General features: G+C 36.0%; 3 protein-coding genes across 5 annotated transcripts in view; 1 reads left to right on the top strand and 2 right to left on the bottom strand.

The window, feature by feature from the left end:
- Window positions 1–6,411: 6,411 nt before the first annotated feature.
- LOC142334573 (elongation factor 1-alpha-like) lies at window positions 6,412–7,991 on the bottom strand. Its single transcript, XM_075382704.1, has one exon. It carries the CDS (start codon window positions 7,927–7,929, stop codon window positions 6,523–6,525), a length of 1,407 nt encoding a protein of 468 aa, XP_075238819.1. The 5' UTR covers window positions 7,930–7,991; the 3' UTR covers window positions 6,412–6,522.
- A 292-nt stretch (window positions 7,992–8,283) lies between these two features.
- Window positions 8,284–12,436, bottom strand: LOC142334574 (serine/arginine-rich splicing factor 2-like). 2 transcript variants are annotated; one of them, XM_075382705.1, is made up of 4 exons: window positions 12,137–12,435; window positions 9,984–10,163; window positions 9,297–9,444; window positions 8,284–8,417 (listed from the first exon to the last, which is right to left on the bottom strand). In XM_075382705.1, the coding sequence occupies exons 1-3, from the start codon at window positions 12,334–12,336 to the stop codon at window positions 9,306–9,308; spliced, it is 519 nt and encodes a 172-aa protein (XP_075238820.1). In that variant the 5' UTR covers window positions 12,337–12,435; the 3' UTR covers window positions 8,284–8,417; window positions 9,297–9,305. The 2 variants fall into 2 exon arrangements, 1 of the variants encoding a protein (XP_075238820.1); XR_012758836.1 differs by having other exon boundaries at window positions 8,333–8,417; window positions 9,119–9,444; window positions 12,137–12,436.
- A 339-nt stretch (window positions 12,437–12,775) lies between these two features.
- Window positions 12,776–19,695, top strand: part of LOC142334571 (uncharacterized) — a 59,771-nt gene continuing 52,851 nt past the window's right edge. For both annotated transcript variants that reach the window (XM_075382703.1, XM_075382702.1), the window contains exon 1: window positions 12,776–13,225. The gene's annotated coding sequence lies outside the window, so the exon portion shown is untranslated. The remainder of the gene's footprint in view (window positions 13,226–19,695) is intronic.

Below are 19,695 nucleotides of genomic sequence, written 5' to 3'. Positions count from 1 at the left end.
TATTCCAACAACTTATAGTTCCTTTGAAAATTGATGTCAGTGGCGTTTCGCAGAATTGACCAAAAACTCTTAACTTTAGACAAAAACAACAAAAATATGCCTGATTAGAAAAAAATGTTTTTTTTTCATTTTCCATTGATTTCTTAAGACGCTCCAAACTTTTCATTGTTGAATGGAGTGGCTATTGCAGTAATGGCAGGGGAAATGCAGGCGTCTTTATATTTTACCTTTGACAATATAACCTCAGAACAGATAAAATTTTCGCAACTGCAAAGTCCTCTTTTTCTTGTAAAAATCTCGGCTAAATAAGAAAATTCATGATAAGCCCAATATTTGATTGTTTTGTTTTTGTGTTGACAAAAATGCTGAATTGATTCTTCACGTGTCAATCAATCCTTTAAAAAGGTCAAATAAATTTATGAAGAAATAAGCGTTTTTTCTTTTTATTTTGAAGATTTCAAATTGACGCTTGAGATATGCATCTCGTCTCACTTTGGATCGCTGCTCCATTTTAGGCAAAATCCTTTGGGGTTCATTCAATGTTTCGGCTTCAAGTAATATATAAATAATTTTTAGCCAGATAGAAAACTTTTGCCTTTTTTCGACCAAAGCTGAAGGCTAGCAATGAGTCACAAAAAACTCATAACAGAAATTTGCAACTTCAAAAGAGTATTTGTAACAGAAAAAATATTTCAACAGTCCCGTTCTCAAAATGATGTTTCGTCGAATTTTGAGCAAATTTTCGTACAATGCATCCAAAAATGATTTCTGTGATGTCAAAACATAGCAGAACACGCTAGCGTGCGTGCGTTCATTGAGGTATAGTAGGGTACTTTTGGTTGAAAAGCCAATAATACTTCTTCTGCAAAGGCAAGTGCAAATATGAGGCAAATGATAATTAAACTTCGAATTTAACGTCTATTTTTTTTTAAAAAAAAAGAACATTTTCTTCAACCTTATGTTGACTCCGTTTGATTGCTACATACTTCAACACTAATTTAAACATGGGAATATTAGATTTTTTTTTGTTTTACTTAAATTATCAGGTTTGCGGCTACCATATCCGTTTAAAAAAATAAGCTGCAGTAAACATCTGTTCTATTGTACCAATTAATCAAAAAGAAACGGGCGCTCTTGTTCCGAAATTTCATCGACATAATTAATATAGGAAAATATATGAATTTTACAAAAGCAGACTTCATTTAAACAGATTTTGTTCCAGAACTTTGTAATGGTAAATTAGTGCTATTTCGACCAAATCATTGGAAAATAAAATCTCTAAGGTGGCACGGAAAAATTTGAAGTGGTCTTCACTTAAAATGCAGTTTCGGTCTTAAAAACTTGCTTTTTCTGCTTATTACACACTTAAGTACGAACCAAAGTTTTTCTATATCGCAGTTTATCCAAAACGTAGAACTTCAGGGTACTTGAAACAACTCCGAAGTCAATCAACTTTAAAAAGGTAAATACCAAAAAATGAATTTAGACTGCACAATTCGAGCTATGCCGTCCTCGCTAAGCTAATCGCATTTGCAAAACTTTATTTCATTGTCACCTGTGCACTTCAGACACGCTTCACAGCAATGCATGAGTCCAGCTTCAATCCTACATGCCTTATCTTAACCGGTATCTGCTCAGCGTCCAATTTGTTGAAATGCAAGTGTTAAGCTTCCAATTTGTTCCTACTGATTATGACTCCATATGATTGCTATATATATTTCAACACTAGTTTAAACATGACATGGAGAATATTAGAAATTTTTATTTCAATTAAATTATCAGGTTTGCGGCTACCGGTGACGTCTTAACGAATAGACGTACCAAAATATAGAATTTACAACGGATGTGATTGGTTGACAAATTTAAAACACTATACCTTTATGCGTTCAATTAGCCAAAGATGGACATAGCCTAATTCTAGATGATATCTTTTACCGCATCTGGCCATGCCTCGCGGGCCATGTCCATGCCTCAGTGGCCCGTGGGACTTGATATGAAACTATCACAACCGAACTTGAGACCAGTTTCTCCCGAAATTATTTTTTGCCTTTCGGCTTATCGCGATTTCTGAGCAACTTTACGTTAACATTCATATCCTATTTTAAGACTTGGAGAATTTGTTGAGCAATCAGCCAATCAGAAAACAATACTCCAATTTTCTCAATTGTGATTGGCCGGCCAGCAATAGAATTTCTATATTTGAGTACGTCTGCCAATTTCACTAGCGCCGCGGCTACCATATCCCTTTAAAAATTTAGGTTGCAGTGAAAATCTGTTCTATTGTACGAAATAATCGAAAAAGGGGGCGCTCGTGTTCCGACATTCCATCGACGTAATTAATGAAATATAAGAATTTTACAAAAGCAGATTTCATATGAAGACTTTATTTAAACATATTGTGTTCCAGAACTTTGTAATGGTAAAGTAGTGCTATTTCGACCGAATCATTGGAAAATAAAAACCTCTATCTAAGGGGGATAAGGAAAATTTGTTATTTGGTAGTCAGTCTTCACTTAAAATGCAGTTTCGGTCTTAAAAACTTGCTTTTTTTCTGCTGATTACAAACTTATGTACGAACCAAGGTTTTTCTGTATCGCAGTTTATCAAAAACATAGGATTTCAGGGTAGTTGAAACATCCCCGAAGTCTACTTCAATCAACTTTAAAAAAGTGAATACCAAAATTGAATTTGGACTGCACTTAGCTTAGAAAGCAATTCAATTAGACTTGTTTTTCTCGAATGTGTAGAAAAATTAGCCTACTGACTGCTCAGTCGGCATGATTTAGTACCACTTACAAGTTGTTTTCACAAACTCTATTTCGGTCCAATTTGATTGTTTGGTCAAAATTGAGAGCATCCTGTTATTTTTGTTTACGAAGTTAGAATTGGAATTACTTCAACTCAGTGATGTAGTCCCAAAATTCAGCAATACTCCATTTATTCCTCTGACTTTGTAGACATAAGCTTTTGAGATTTGTTGCCTCACAACCAAAACTCATCCAAGACGAGATATCTCGATCTTGCCTCCAACTCCTTTCTGCTTTCGGCAATTCGAGTTATGCAATCGTCGCTGAGTTAATTGCATTTGCAGAACTACATTATTACTGCACACTCCAGACGCGCACTCCAATATCACCTGCGCACTCCAGACACGCTTCACAGCAATGCATGAGTCCAGCTTCAATCCTACATGGCTTCCTCTAACCAGTATCTGTTCAGCTTCCAATTTGTTGAACTGCAAGTGCAGTCAAAAAACAAACCTACGAACATCGGAAAAAATGCTCTCGAATCACAGGCTGCAATTCAGTTCAGAAGCTGCAGCTTACCAAAAATTTTTCTTTACGGGTGCAAAAACAAGAGTGGGAGGTACGTTCAAACCCTGACCTCCTGAGTCCGATTCCGTCACCTCCACGGAGGTATTATTCTCTCGACTATCAAGGCCTTAAAACCGAGTCCAACAACCTTTTTTGTTGGAACAACAAACAATTTGGGAGTGAGGTCGACTGCAAGCACTCAAAAAACAAGAAATGTAAAATTCTCTTAAGAAGTCTAGAAAATTTTAAGCAAAAGCATTCCATAAAAAAGCTAATGCTGCTAATCCCTCAGGACAATTCTGTTGACTATCAACTTCATTAATCTGCAATGTTCTTATTCTCAATCTCACCCAATAATAACTTACTACTTCTACATAGATACATAGCTGTTACCTACGTTCAAACGTTACCCAATTCCCCATTTTTAAACGCATCCTGACGCGACAACTGACCAAAAACTATAACTTAGACCAAACAGCAATAAAAAATATTTTGTAAGAAGAAAAAGATGTTTGTCATTTTTGTTGATTCCTCCAGACGCTCCGAACATTTCAATTTAAGTTCACCGATGGCTCCGTGTTGAATGGAATGACTATTGCAGTCATGGCAGAGGACACAGGCATCATTCTGGTTTTACCTTTCATTAAGAATTAATCTCAGAACAGATAAAATTTTCTTGTACACATCTCGGCGAAATACAAAAATTCATGATAAGAACAATTTTTGATTTTTTTATTGCGTTTATGTTGACAAAAATGCTGAATTGATTCTTCACGTATCAATCAAAACTTTAAACAGGGAAATTAACTTTTTAAAGAACCAATGGATTTTTTTAACTTATTTGATTTTCAAACTTCTTGAAATTTTAAATTGACGCTTAAGATATGCACCTGATCTCAGTTTGGATAGCTGCTCCATTTTAGGCAAAATCGTTTGGGATTCATTCAATGTTTTGGCTTCAAGTAATATGCAAATAATTTTTAGCCAGACAGAAAACCTTTGCCTTTTTCGACCAAAGCTGGGTCGCTTCAGTTTTGAAGGCTAGCATTAAGTCACATAAAAACTCATAACAAAGAAGTTTTTAAAATCAAAGCAGAGTTTGTAACAGAACATTTTTTCAACAGTCCACTTCTCCAAGTGATGCTGGGTCGACGTTCATTGACACACTTAGATATTTTGGGTTGGTGGAACCAACTTTACTCCCCCTTCAAATACAAAAAAGGGCAAATGATATTAAAGTAACTTGAATTTAATTTTTTTTGAAAAACGCAATTTTTTACCCGGATGTTAATTTCGTATGATTGTTATACACTTGAATAGTAGTTTAGACGGAATTATTAAAAATTTATTTTAAATTTAAAATTTTTGAACTATTTTTTCATAGGTGACATAGGTTACCACATCGCTGTTTTAAAATTCTAGGTAGAATTGATTCTTTTTATTCGCTGTTTTCTGCTGATAAAAATCATATGTCCGAACTAATGATTTTTTCCATAGTCGCATAAAAACTCATAACATAGGTTAGTAACATAGTAAATTTGTATAAAAATTTGCTTTTTACACTCTTCGGTTTTCAAAATGCTGTTTAGTCAGTCCACTTTCAAGCAAATTTTTTAAGGCACCCTAAACTGATTGCGCAGTGAAGAAAAAACATAGAACACACTAGCGTGCGTTCATTGGGGCACTTTATTTCGTCTCCAAATGCATAAATATGCAAATATGGCTTTAAAAATTTAGGTTGCTATGAAAATCTGTTCTACTGTACACAATAATCGAAAAGAAACGAGCCCTCGTGTTCCGACATTTCATCGACATTATGGATTTTCCAAAGCAGATTGATGATGGATTAAAAAAACAGCTAGCGTACTATAACTTTGTAATTCGAGCTATTTCGACCGAACCATTGGAAAATAACCCAATGACGCGTGGGTGGAGCAATGAAAATTTGTTAATTGGTAGTCAGTCTTCAGTGATTGCGGTTTCGTCTTAACGAAGTTAGAATTCGCGCTATTTGAGCTCAATTGTGTAGTTCCAAACTCATAATACGCTATTGATCCCTCTGACTTTGAAGACTTCCGCTGTTGAGAGTCGGTGCCTCACATCCAATAACCATCGCAGACAATGAGATCTTGATCTTACCTCCAAATCTTTCCTGCCTTTGGCAATTCGAGCCATGCCATCGTCGCTCAGCTAATTGCATCTGCAGCAATATATTCCTTCATAACTTGCACACTTTGATACAGCTATGCAGATTCAATCCTACATTCCTTATCCTCACCAGTATCTATTCAGTTACCAAATTTTTGAGCTGCAATTGCATTAAAAAACAAACCGTCGAAAATGCCCTCGAATGACAGGCGGCGCGTTTCAATTCCGGGGCTGTAGCTTTACCGATTTACGAAAAGCGCAAAACGATCAAGCAAAAATGTTCCATAAAAGACACGTTTACAAAAAGCGCTTTTCATTCGACAGCAATTAAACAGCTTTTCATTCGACAGCAAGTAAACGCTAAGTTGTGAAAACCCTTAATAGTTCAAAACTAGCACTCCAGCTTAACCTGCAAAAAATCTTTTTGAAAAGCGTACTTCACTGACTCAACGGTTTAGAAAACCGCCGAAAATCTTCAAGAGTACTTTTCGTTGAACAGCTACTGCGTTAGGACAGTTCTGCTTGTAGTCAGCGACGTTCTCATTCTCAATCTCACCCAATGCTGACCTACTACCACGTAGATAGAGATTGAGGTTCTAGTTCACTGTTTAAATATTTACTGAAAAGCCGACTACGTCGGAAGAATTGCTCTCGAAACGAAAAACTTGACCACACCGAAATTCGAACCTCCTGATTCCTAACCAGCACTGCCCACTCATCAGGCCCTTATAGTTGCTATATTAACACGCTTTTCTTCGGAGTAAGAAGAGCAACCGATATCACAAAAATTAAGACCGAAAGCGTGAAGTCTCTTGAGATCAGAGCATTTTTAGAAACCGAGCATAAAAAACCGATCTTTTCCGTTTGAAGACGGTACCGGATAAACATATTTTCTGGGTTAATTTTCTGCTCTCATTACCGCTTAATTCCAGCTCTCAGCAAGAAAAACTTACCCTGAGCATCGTCAATTTCAAAAAGAAATCAAATAAATTTAAACAGGGCATTATTTTGAGCACCGGTACACGACTCAGAAACACAAATCATTGAGTTCATCATTAAATCATTTTTTAGAGGCTTTCTGTGCGCTCTTGGTTGCTTTACCTGCAGCCTCGGATTTCTCGACATCTTTGATAATTCCCACGGCAACTGTTTGTTTCATGTCACGCACCGCGAATCTTCCCAAGGGGGCATATTCTGAGAATTTTTCCACACACATTGGCTTTGATGGTGTCAGTGTGATCATACCTGCGTCTCCACTCTTGATCATTTTCGGGTTCTCCTCGAGCACTTTACCAGATCGTCGATCAATTTTCTGTTTCAATTCGCTAAATTTGCATGCGATGTGAGCAGTATGACAATCCAGTACCGGTTGGTAGCCAGCGTGTATCTCACCGGGATGATTCATGACAATAACTTGCGCCAAGAAATTCTTAGTCTCTTTGGGTGGATCATTCTTGCTGTCGCCAGCAACCATTCCTCGTTTGATGTCCTTCACGGAAACGTTCTTGACGTTGAATCCCACGTTATCACCGGGCACAGCCTCAGTCAGCGCCTCGTGGTGCATCTCGACAGACTTCACCTCAGTGCTGACATTAGCAGGGGCAAAAGTAACGACCATGGCTGGTTTTAGCAAACCAGTTTCAACGCGACCTACAGGGACTGTTCCAATTCCACCGATTTTATACACATCCTGAAGCGGCAATCGCAGTGGTAGATTTGTCGGCCTGGAAGGAGGAAGTATGTTATCCAATGCTTCTAGCAATGTCTTTCCGTCGGTCTTGTCAGGCTTTTTATCAACAGTTCTCTCACAAGTCCATCCTTTGTACCACGACTTCATGTTGTCTGACACATCAAGCATATTGTCTCCGTGCCAACCAGAAATTGGCACAAAAGGTACGCTAACAGGATTGTAGCCAACCTTCTTGATATAACCCGATACTTCTTTTTTGATTTCTTCGAATCTCTTTTCGCTGTAAGGTGGCTCAGTGCTGTCCATTTTGTTGCAACATATTATCATCTGTTTGACACCCAGAGTGTAGGCCAAAAGAGCATGCTCTCTAGTCTGCCCGTTTTTGGAAATACCAGCTTCGAATTCTCCAACACCGGAGGCAACAATCAAAATAGCACAGTCAGCCTGTGACGTACCAGTAATCATGTTTTTGATGAAATCACGGTGACCTGGGGCATCGATAACCGTAACATCGTATTTCGGTGTCTGGAATTTCCACAAGGCAATATCGATTGTGATACCTCGTTCTCGTTCTGCCTTAAGTTTGTCCAAAACCCAGGCGTACTTGAAAGAACCCTTGCCAATGTCTTGCGCTTCTTTTTCGAACTTTTCAATTGTCCTCTTATCGATTCCACCACACTTGTAGATCAGATGGCCAGTTGTTGTAGACTTGCCGCTGTCTACGTGACCGATGACAACAATGCTGATGTGAGTCTTTTCTTTTTCTTTAGGAGCCATTGTTTTCGAAAAGCGCAAATTGCCAAGTTATCTGAAAATTATTGAACGGTTACGGTGACTTCAGTTGAACACAAATGTTAAACCATTTCAGAACATCAAAACATCCAACTAAAGTCTCAGGAATTGCTTTAGAACACATAGGAGCTGAAATATATTGCAGGTTGCTCCAGTCCGGAGGGCGGGGTGGAATAAATACACTGAAGTGGGCTTCAACTGACGTTATCACATCATATACCATTCTCATAACCACAAAACTCCATTACATTAAAACCACTAAAATCTTTAAAAAGTCATCACTTTCAGCGTACTTTTCTTTTAGAAACCGGCGTAGAAGTCAAAACGGTCAAGGAAAAATTTTGCATAAGACCAATACGTTTACTCATTCGAGAAATTACCATTAAAACAGAATTTGAAAAGTTTGAATTTAAATATATATTCGAAGTCTCTACAACTGTTCCTCGTCTCTTCCTGCCATCTCATCTTCAGCCCTAAACAAATGCCAGTTTATATTCAACGTAGTGGTTAGGACGTGGAGTTAAATGGATAGATTTTTCTTTAGCTTTGCGGCGCGGGTCAAATCCAGTTGCACTAAGGTGCCTTTGATTAGAGCACTGAAATTTAGGGTAGTCATTCTTTTCTGGAAGCATTGCCTACTACTTTAATTACCAGCAATTAAGTTGTTGCTGGATCAAATTTCAAATTCAGATCACGCAAAAACGTTTAATTTTAGTCAACGCAAAAGCCTTCCGTTTTATACCAATCGAAGCGATCATCAGAAGTTCAATATATTTACTGGCAAGCCTACTTACGAGGAATTTACGATAGAAGTTGCCGGGGCAGTTTTCAATAAGCTGCTGTATTTTTTAATCCCACGTGTTATCGGTTCAAAGTTTTACCCCTACCCAACTCGTTATTCAAATTCATAATCTTCGCTTATGGAGCAAGGTTTATCGAGCACACCTGCTTATAGAAAACTGCACTTCGATCTTAAGTTGAATTTTATTCGTTTCTTTTTGTCAGCGATTTACAGATTTTTTGTTTGGCATCTGTCGACAATTTTGTTGTTCAACCTTTTTCTTCACCAATGTTCTTGTGTACTGCAATAAGACTGCAATACTGCTTTGCAGTTACTGGAATAAGACTTTGCAGTTAATGTTTTTCAACGCATCAAATGATTTTCATCGCTTACGATATTTGATCAGCCTCCTCGCAGCCAAGTTAACACCAACATTCACCAAATGTTCACCTAACTCTGCATACTACTCCACAAAATCAGCAACGAGATCTGCATTTTCTTTTAGAAAAACAGCGATTCCAGATTTCGGTAGTGATACTTAATCGTCCCCAAACATTGGAAAACACCTTACTGAATTCATTCAGTTTCCAGATCCACCAGATCGTGATCTTGATTTAGATCGTGAGCGAGATCTTGATCGCGACTTGCTCTTCGACTGTGAGTGGGATCTTGAAGAGCTTCGCTTTCTCCTGTCTCGGCTTCTGCTCCTGGATCTTGACCTAAATAACATTTATAGTTAGATGCCAACGGTCCAGCCAACCCAAATTCGACACCCATATGCTCGATAACATGTTCAAGGCCTTCATCAACTACTCTCCCCAAACCTCGGCATAAATTTATGGGCCTTTCCTATTTTCCCCACCCTAGCTTTAAAGGTCCAACTCCACCTCTCGAGGTATGGTCAAATTTCCACATTACCACTACTGCTGCTCTTAAAACACTCACGTGCACATTTTAAAATGCCAGAAGTCAAAATACCAGAAGTTGCTACTTAGCCAGAAGTTGAATTTCGTTTACTTTTGTCATTTTAAACGTGCGCGTTTCGTGTTTTAAGCATGGTTGAGTGACTCTGCAGACGTCACCTCGAAATTCTGACTTAATATCTAGAACCGCTTCGCAGTTCTCGGTAAACACCAGAAGTTCAGTGACTTCAAGCCTAGACACTTCATCACGTACGATTTATTTACGGCCCTTTAGGATATTTTCCCGCCATATGGTCATTTCATTTCACTCGGTAGTGAAAAACGGCAAGTTTTACCTTCGTCTACTCCGACTCCTACTCCGTCGCCTCGGATAGTTTCCATACCTTCTTCTTGCCTCAGCCCGTGGGTTATCTGGTCTATCGTATCGTGCCATAGCTACCCTTAAAGGGCGCCCATCGTAGTGCTGTCCGTCAAGGCCATCGATTGCAGCTTTAGCAGCCCTCTTCTCGTAATATCTGAAATAAAGCATACTAGGCGGATTGATTGAATAGGCGACCTAAATTATGCTACCACAAAATTGATTCCAAGCAAAAGCAAAACCTGGACAATTGAACGAAACTAAATTATTTAGGTTACGTAAGTTGTAGGTTACGTAAGTTGCGATAGAATCTTAACCAAGTCGCACGAGCCTCTAAGGCATGTCTACTTTTGAGGCTAGGAAGATGTGGCGACTCACAAATGAGCACTTAATTTTCAATCAATTTTACCAAATTTGGTCCTTTCGCTCTACTAGTTGACAAAAATTAATCTTAACTGAGCTGAGCGGTGATGGTTTACGTCCAAGTATACGTTTGTTTCAATCAACGCATGATCAGAAGTTACAGCTGTCTATTTTTTGGAGAAGCTAATAAAGAGATCAAATTTAGGGCGCTAGTGAACATTGCAGACGCACCAAAATGTAGAAATTTTGGTGGCCGCCGTATTGGCCGACAGGGCGTTTAGCCGACAAACAAAAAATGAGAAATTTAGCCGACAATTTGAGCAATAAAACTTATTCTGCAGCTGTGATTGGCCAATTTAAAACACTATTTCGTAAGCGGACAAATACACCAGTTTTTTCGTCGACTAGTGTAACGAAGGTCTATCAACTGGCGTAACAAAGGTATTTTACCGCATCTGGCCATTCACAATTCAGACAGTTATTTTCCGAGTGGTTGATAGATAGCAACAAATTCTCCTTGTTTTAAAATAGGATATGCGTTACCGAAATCGCAATAACACGAAATAGATTGTAATTTTTTATGCGTTGATTATAATCTAGCAGTAGGCTTTGTACAATTCATGCTAATTGAACGCATTAAGCTAGTGTTAAACAATGCATTCGTTGAAATTTTAACATTTTGCTGCGTCTATTTGTTGAGACATCAAAATCTAGATAGAAGTTGGCCAGTTCTCCATAAACTGTTGTATTTCAAGTGCCACATTAAATCTGTTAACTTGATCATGACTTATTATTTTAAGACTGAAGCTTCGAAGTGGGATTCGAAACACAGCTGAGCTGCTTGTGGAAAAATGACAAACTATTAATTGGAAGTACGGCCAAATTGATGGCTTCTAAAACAGGATGTGACTAAATCGTCTTTACAAACAAAGTGCATTTGTGGGTTTACTTTTAAACTAATGTACTTCTCTTACTGAAAATTTAAGAAATCAATTTTCACCAAAACGAAATGATATCAATTTGAAATTTTTCATTGTGAACAAGAACTGAGCAAATGTGCGTCAAAAATTAGATCCTTAGACAGAACTTGCTTGGCTTAGATCTGTGGGCATCAGAAGGCATCAAAACTAAACATAGCTGGCAGATTGCCAGAAAATAGCCGCAATTGATTCGTAGATCGGCAGTTTTAAAAAAACAGTAAAAAAAGACAGACCAAAAAAATTCGTCTTTTCATTGAAGGCTGATCTGTTATATTTTGATTAAAAATATGTATAAGTTATTGCTGCCTCTATTAGCTGATCTGAAATAACCTTCATTTAGAGTGACACACACCCATTTGACCTTATCTCTTTGAATTAAAGTAAATAAAAGTCAATTTCAAATTGAGGAAGTCATTTTTGAGAGTGAGGTAAGTCAAGTGACCAAAAATTTAATCACGCGCATGAACAAAAAAACTCGCTCCACTAAGAGCGAAAAATGACGTCACACATGCAATTCAGTTGAAATTGCATGAACGAATGAACAAAAAGTGGCTGTGACGTCATATGGTCGTAACAAAAATCATGACGACGAAATAAAAAAAAACCAAGAGAAGGCCAATAATAGCCCCAGCTATCGCTGTGCGGCTATTAATCAATTTTCAGATCTACAATTGCACCCGTCTTCCATTTGACTTCCAATTACAACCAATTGTTCGAAAACACAATTCAGCTAAGTTACGCAAAAACGGGCCCATAATAATTCACATCTTTAGCAGCATTAACAAACCTTATGAAAGCAAAACCACGGCTCTCTCGCTTGACAGGATCCCGGGGAATGTAGATATCTCCAACATCGCCAAATTTAGAAAAAGTTCGCTTCAACTCTTCCACTGAAGTTCTGTAGGTAAGATTGTCAACTTTCAAAGAATACATTCTTGATATATCAGGAGGCGGTCCTCCTCGAAAACGATCTCTTTCACGGCTCATTTTACCTGAAATTAATAATGCGACAAAAATAAATATTCAAATATATTGAGCAAGGGTTAGCTTTGCGACCACGTACAACAGGCAATCAAAGATTCTACGTAAAAGGATAAAAATGTTTATAAATGCACCAATGTATTAATATACACCAAAGAACTTTACCATAAAAGGAAAAATTAGCTATCACGGTTTGTATTGAGTAACGTGTCTTTATCAAAGAGCGATTGAGTAATATTTCAAATTCAGAACGAAAATTTGAAATGTTCAATATCTAATTTGAATGTATAATCCTTGTTGAAAATAATTAAATATGGAATGCACACAAAAATATTTTGTTGGAACTTCTGAACTTAGAACCATTTAATAAGATATATTCATTTTCTTGGAAAATTTATAACGATTAATACTTGATAAAATTTTCAAAGATGTCACATGATGATGTAAAAAAGGAATGGCGGAGAAAAATTGAAAATTCTCTCTCTCTCTCTCTCTCATTCTCGAATTGAGTAGATAATCGCTGAGACATCCTTATGAAGAGAGATGAGCTACTATGAGATAGTTGAAATAGAATGGGAACTATGTTTTTCTGCAATGACGAAATCATTCGCTGACCAAAGACAGAGAGAGCAAAATTATGTTTCGGACAGAAGCGAAAACGAAGTATATACACTCAGCCGTAGTCTACCCAAGTTGCGAAAAGACGTCTTACTTTTATATTTTACCAGTTTACCACAGAAACCCCGAAAAGATGTACGTTTGGCTAGTTCTAAATGAAAGAGTAGGATAACTTGCAAGTCATCCCACTACGACATCAACTCAGACTACCAGGAGACTTGGGAAAACTAAAATACGCAGGAGACTTTATGAGACAGCTTTTTTCGCCAGACCGGGGGTAAAATAGATCTCATTTTTTTAAAAATTTTTATTTGTTAGTTTAACACTAATTTGCATGCCTGATTACTTGAAATCAGAACGAGTTTCTTATTTCTAAACTACTTAATACCAGCGAAGAACGCTTCTCAATGTTCATGCCATTAGAGAAGAGGTTACCCTTGTCATTGTTTAGGTTTTCTAATTGACTGGTCAAACAACAGCTGTGCCTCGATCCGTGGCTAATTAAAGGGCCATTTATAAAAACATAAGTTAAAGTTAAATAAAGAGAATCTAATACATCCCCAAACTAACTGTTGTTCTCCCTATTTTGCACCACTATCGTCAACAATCTGATATTTTTGAAAATGACTACACAAAATTGATTGAATTTTTTTCCACGAAAATGAGAAATGCAAGCACACCGAAATGTAATTTTGGCTTCGAACCTTTATTTTAATATTTATTGTAAAGTAGATTACTATAATCTTTTTTGTGTCGTATAGTTTTTCTCAAATTTTCTGCTGGCGCGTACAGCTTAAATGCATAATTGGCGTGTTCAAAAACCAAACTACCGACTGACCAGCAAATCGTTTTCCTTTAAGGAAGAAATCATTTTTTTAATAACATTTGCTCACATCCTTCCCTAAATATACATGAGTTGACTTGATGCCCCCGAAATGACCGACTACTACTTTAGTGGAGGGCATTTTTTTAAATTGACCTCTCTTTTTTTGCTTTACATTCAACAGTAGCTACAAATATTATCATCTTTCTTTATATGACTATGTGATTGCCGTAGTTCGAAATTTCGAAACTTTTTTATTTCAAATTTTACGATACCTCTTTATCTCGTACAAAAATATCATGTGCAGATATGAGAACTGATTTATATTTTCAACAAACGTTTGAGTTAGCTGAAGACTAATGTTTTAATAATCCACCTGAGTGTCGATTGTAAATTTCCATTTTATCTTTCCGTTTTCTATGTGTTATTTTTTTCAATTAATGATATATGGTTTTTGCGCACGTTTTTTTTGACAGAACAGTTCGCCGAGGGTTTGATTTCATTTGTCTGTGAATTTATAATCTATAGAGGTGGGCAAAAGATATTATTCTGCAAATTAAGTTTTGAAAGATAAAGATCCTCAATTTTAATGCGTGATAATATTTGATAGAACCAACAGACTTTTCGATAATTTTCCATTGTTTATATATTTTTAAAGACAAGGAGGATCGGTAGTGTGCGTTTGCACATGTTCAACCCATCAAATAAAAAATTAATATTTGCAAAAATAATATTCGAAGAAACCCGTAACGGTTTTTGCACCCAATGTAAATACGCCAATACATAGTGAAAAAGCTGGTCATGATGTCAGAAAATCTAGCTTTCTTCCTAAAAACGAGAGTCGAAAAAGGTTCCGAAATGAAATTTGTTATTTTTTTGCATATAATTTCTTCCATTCGTTATTGTCCAGATTTCATTATTGAGCACTGATACTTTATCAACAGATTCGAACAACACTGAAATAGATCCCATTTTATAAAAAACATTTATTTGTTAGTTTAGCACTAATTCGCATGCCTGATTACTTGAAATCAGAACGAGTTTCTTATTTCTAAACTACTTAATACCAGCGAAGAACGCTTCTCAATGTTCATGCCATTAGAGAAGAGATTACCCTTGTCATTGTTTAGCTTTTCTAATTGACTGGTCAAACAACAGCTGTGCCTCGATCCGTGGCTAATTATAGGGCCATTTATAAAACCATAAGTTAAAATTAAATAAAAAAGAATCTAATACATCCCCAAACTAACTGTTGTTCTCCCTATTTTGCACCACTATCGTCAAAAATCCGATATTTTTGAAAATGACTACACAAAATTGATTGAATTTTCTTAAATACGATTCAAACCACATTAAGCATTTCCCCCTGATACCATATCTTTCAAGTTTTTTTTAGCAGTTGTTTGTGATTTATAGTATCGAAAGCTTTCTTCAAGTCTAAAAAGAACGAATTGATAGCGTTCTCTTTTCCAAAATGACGAATTTTTTCGGTAAGTTCTACGAGTGCATCAATGGTGCTATGCTTGTCTCGAAAACCGAATTGATACTTTGAGAGAATTCCTAGTTTTTCGAAATAGCCGTATACTCTATTAACAACTACTTTCTCAAAAATTTTGCTCCAAATTATGGGTAGTGAAATTGGACGACAGTTATTTTCCTACAATTTTGAGCCATCTTTAAATAAAGGAACGATCTTGGCTGTTTTCAGGCTATCTGGAAAAAGGCCTTCGTTGAGTGACCGGTTAATCAAATTTGTAATTACATTTAAGGTGGCTGGCATTGAGGCTTTTACAATACTGTTACTTATTAGGTGATCTCCCGAGGACGACTTATTTTGTAAACTTCGGTAAACGGATTCAACCTCACGCTTTGCTGTTGGGAAAAAGAACATGGAGTGAACGCAATTTGGGATATCAACATCATGTGCGGCAATTAAATGATCGCTAAGTCTTTCACCAACGTTCGCAAAGAAATTATTAAAGACATCTTCGTGGTTTTTAATTGTTGGGAGCTGATAATTTTGTCTACAAGTGTTCAAAAGCGGGGGATCATTAAACGTTTTGGATTTTCCGTTGATGTCATTCAGAGGTTTGTACGTTCTCCTCGAGTCTGTTTGGCAAGCTTGAAACTTTTTTTTGATAGTATTGCGTTTTTGATTTTTTGTATTCTTTTTCAAAAGTCAGACGCCACTTTTTAAATTCTTGAAGCTTGGCTTGGTTTTGGCAGTCTTTCTTCCACTTTCTATATGCTTGGTTCCGTTTTGACCGGATTTTAAGCAAAGTCGGTTTATTTTTTTAATATGTAATTCTCTGAAACTTTGTTGTCATGAGATGTCTCTAAATTAAAATTTTTCTAAGCCGATATGAAATGCTATAACCAGTACCAGCAAAAATTAGGAAAATGTGTTCATAGGGTATAAATCAAATTACGCGGTCTGATGGCTAAAGTTTGAGAAACTTTAGGTCTTTTGCTCTAGAAATCAAAAATATGAAAGTGTCCTTTCTGCAATTGGTTGTTCTGTTGAGAGGTTTAAAATGTCGTACCTTCTGTAACATCTTCTCTGTCACCTCAAAAAATATTAATTCGCCGAAATTAATTTTACAAAAATGCGAAGATCGTATAAAGGTACCAACCCTTCTTAATGAATGGTTAAGAACAGCAATAATTTTAGTTGGACAAAAGCTGTCTATTACATACTTTCTTTTAAATCAAAACGATTTGATATTCGGCATCTCTTGTAGGATACACGCCTTGCAAAAGCAATGGTTGCATAAGTTATTATTGAATTTTTTCGGAACAATTATTATCATTTTTATTAGATATTTTTGTTCCGACCCACTTTAGTTGGGAAGGAACTCTATACTCAAATGGGTTTTTTTGTTCAGTAAATTTTCGCCGATCGCTATAGTCATCGTACACGATTGTGAGTAGTATAATTAGAAAGCTTGTCAAGCGTATAATATTAAATTAAAAAGTTTTTTTTGAGTTTCGCTTTCTCCGAAGAGTTACCGAGGCTTAAAGAAATGTGAACGTGGGCCTAACTTCCGTCATTTTGTTCACGTTATCGTAATTTTTGCTGTAATTTTGCTCATTTTCTGCTAAAATATGATGAAATTGTTAACGATAGTCTCAATGGTTTAACGTTTAAAGAGTTGATGATTAGTTTGAACCAACTGTTTTGGCGAAAATTTTCTGTTAAATTTTTTCAAAAATTCAGCATTTTCCCTTTTTAAATGAGAATTGGCATAAAATATGCCTACTTGTTCCAATTTCTCCAGCTTGACCGGTTCTGCAGACATGAAAACTGCTAGCACAATCTTTCTTTAATCAGATATGAGCTAATTGTAACTTGGGTTCCTCAGAGAGTTTTCTGTAAAAAACGTTTTTGCGGTCTTTCGGTAATTTAAACCGACACTTTTCTTAAAATGTGTAGTTTATTTTTGATATTTTGAAATCGTATTCCAAAAAAAAGCCTTTAAGCGTTGGCCTCATTGTTGATTTTGCAATAAAAAAGGATTCTGATATTATTGTGGGTCTGTTATTTTGAAATAGCTTGCTTTTTTATCCCAATTAGAAGAAAATCCTTTTTCATTTACAGGTTCAAATAATAGGAAATCCCTTTTTGTTCCAATAAGGTCCAATGAAACAATATTGTGTTTTACGTGTACAGCAAATGGTTTTCATGGCTGCCAAAAATTGTTTTCGTAAATTTTTAACTAATTCTTGGGCTTTGCCAGTATTTGTTATTTTTGTAGTCTTATAACTAAGTCTAATCAATCTAATGTCTAATTTTTTATCGAGCGATCCATGAAAAAAAAATCCTTTTCTTTCAGTTGATACATAATGGTTTTTTGTTATAACTCAATGAGTATACAATATTCATCATTTTTAAAAATTTTTTTGACTTTTTGTGACAAATTGGTCATTCCATTAAATTTGGAATACTTTTTATTGTTATTGAGAAGCAGCAGGAGCTAGAGCAGCTTAGGTCTAGTTATGGAATTTTTTATCTAAAATTTTAACCGGATTGTAATGGAGCGGTATATGTTTTTGCCTTTTTGTAGGTTAGTCACTGACCAGAATGATTTCAAATCAAACCGCATTTATTGGCAGGGGTAATGTACGTACAAAGGGAGCCCATTGAGCTTGAGGAATATTTCCATCGCAAAGCATATTGTTTTTTGGGTTCAACGCCGTTTGCATAAAATTGTTTGTGAATTGTTTATGTGTAGTCTATGACTTAGTGTCCCTTGTGAATTGTACAATTGTCTTCCTAAGGTGTAAAAAGTTCAACGAACTTTCATTTTTGGTTGGAAAGTTTACAATTCTTATGCCTTACGCTTTTTACAAACAAATTGTTTTTCAAAAATAAGTATTGCAATTGGAGTTTTGCAAGTTTTAATCTTATTTCTGCAACTATTAAGCGTAGTCTCAAAGAAAGAGGTCGCATTTCTTTCGAGTCAGTTATAATGCAGTCTTTATTGCTGTTGTTTTAAACAATTGCAAGAGTTTTCGAAAATTTTCTTTGGCCTTTTCCATTTTTTGAGGTTCTCTTTTGCTGTCTTGTCCAGTTATCACATTAATGGCACATTAATAACAAAATGCATTTCGAACTAATGGACCTGAAATAAGGTTCAATTGATTGCATTCAATTTTCTTAGTGAATAGATTTTCATTTTATAGGTTCCTACACCGTGTCCTTGCAAAATTGAAGTCAATTGTTGAATTTGGCCTTTATCTCCACTTTTTGTAGTAGTATGACATTGTGAATGATAACAGGTCTCAATGGTTTTCTTTGAAGGTATAAACGAAGCCAATGAATATTTTAAGATGATTGACGATTTCTTTCTTGACTTTGAATATAATTGTTTTCAGAAAGTGCAGACGTGTTTTCTATTTTTCCCCTTTTTGTTTTCTGACTACTTGTTATTTTTGTCCCAATAAAGACAGGTCTCATATCTTTTCTGGTGAAATGGTGGTCATTTGCTTTGGTTTACTTTTCATCTGATGCTATTTGATTTTTCTTTAAGTTTTTTCAGAAAAAATGGATTGAAATTTGGTCGCAAGTAATACTTGTTGTTTTTACTTGATCTGTTGTTTTTCTTGTTTTTTACTCTCCTAAATGGCACCTATCATCGGCCTTCTAATGAGTTAATTTTTCCTTGTACGTCAGAGCTTAAAGCGATTTTTTAAATGGATACACCAATTATTTTCGAACAATAAGTGATTTTTTGAAAGTCTGGATTTTTGGTTGAGCGGGGTTGGAACATTATGTGCGAACGGAAATTAGCGATCTGCCTTGTTTAGTTACCGAATCTGTTGTATTTGGTCGTAGCTGCTTTGTATCTAGTTTTTGCGTATGTATTAGAGGTCTGTAATTGAATTCCGTTAGTCTATATTAGTTGCACTATGCTTTAAGTGTTTGTTGTATCTGAGAAAAATATCTCCGATTGAGGTTTTCATCTTAACAATCGATTGAGTTTTTCAAGGGCTTTCCAACGATACCACATATGTATCTCTTGAAATAATATTGATCTGCCGAATTCGGTTTATTAAAAAGGTGGTGGAGGGTTATAACAAAAGTTATGAAATTGTTTTGAAATTTAAGACCAAAGCAAACTATCATTAATATGATCAAATATTCTTCTAAATTTCGCATTATATTCAGACTCCAGTTTTCAACTATTTTGTTGACCTTTAGAGCAAAGATCAATCATTCGATGTTGATAATTGCTTTTCAAAATCTGGTACCAACTTAACTGATGTTTCTGAAACCACTCCTTCTTGTTTGTTTTGTTTTTATGAATGCTTAGTTGATAACGATCTGTATGAAACATAGTGATCACATCATTATCTGTATGAATCATACTTGTCATATAATTTTCGATGTTTCGGACGAAAAGATTTGTCATTTTCTGAGGAAA

The sequence above is a fragment of the Convolutriloba macropyga genome, chromosome 2, assembly GCF_964194025.1.
Source record: "Convolutriloba macropyga chromosome 2, txConMacr16.3, whole genome shotgun sequence".
Taxonomy (NCBI): Eukaryota; Metazoa; Xenacoelomorpha; order Acoela; family Convolutidae; genus Convolutriloba; species Convolutriloba macropyga.
This window is presented reverse-complemented; position numbering and strand designations above follow the sequence as displayed.

What these genes read in the sequence shown, in the direction of transcription:
- LOC142334574 (XM_075382705.1), bottom strand. Translation starts at nt 12,336, where the DNA reads ATGAGCCGTGAAAGAGATCGTTTTCGAGGAGGACCGCCTCCTGATATA. An exon ending in CGTGGTTTTGCTTTCATAAG is followed by an intron (nt 10,164 to 12,136) that starts GTTTGTTAATGC and finishes GCTTTATTTCAG; the next exon opens with ATATTACGAGAAGAGGGCTG. An exon ending in AGGAGTCGGAGTAGACGAAG is followed by an intron (nt 9,445 to 9,983) that starts GTAAAACTTGCC and finishes AATGTTATTTAG; the next exon opens with GTCAAGATCCAGGAGCAGAA.
- LOC142334573 (XM_075382704.1), bottom strand. Translation starts at nt 7,929, where the DNA reads ATGGCTCCTAAAGAAAAAGAAAAGACTCACATCAGCATTGTTGTCATC.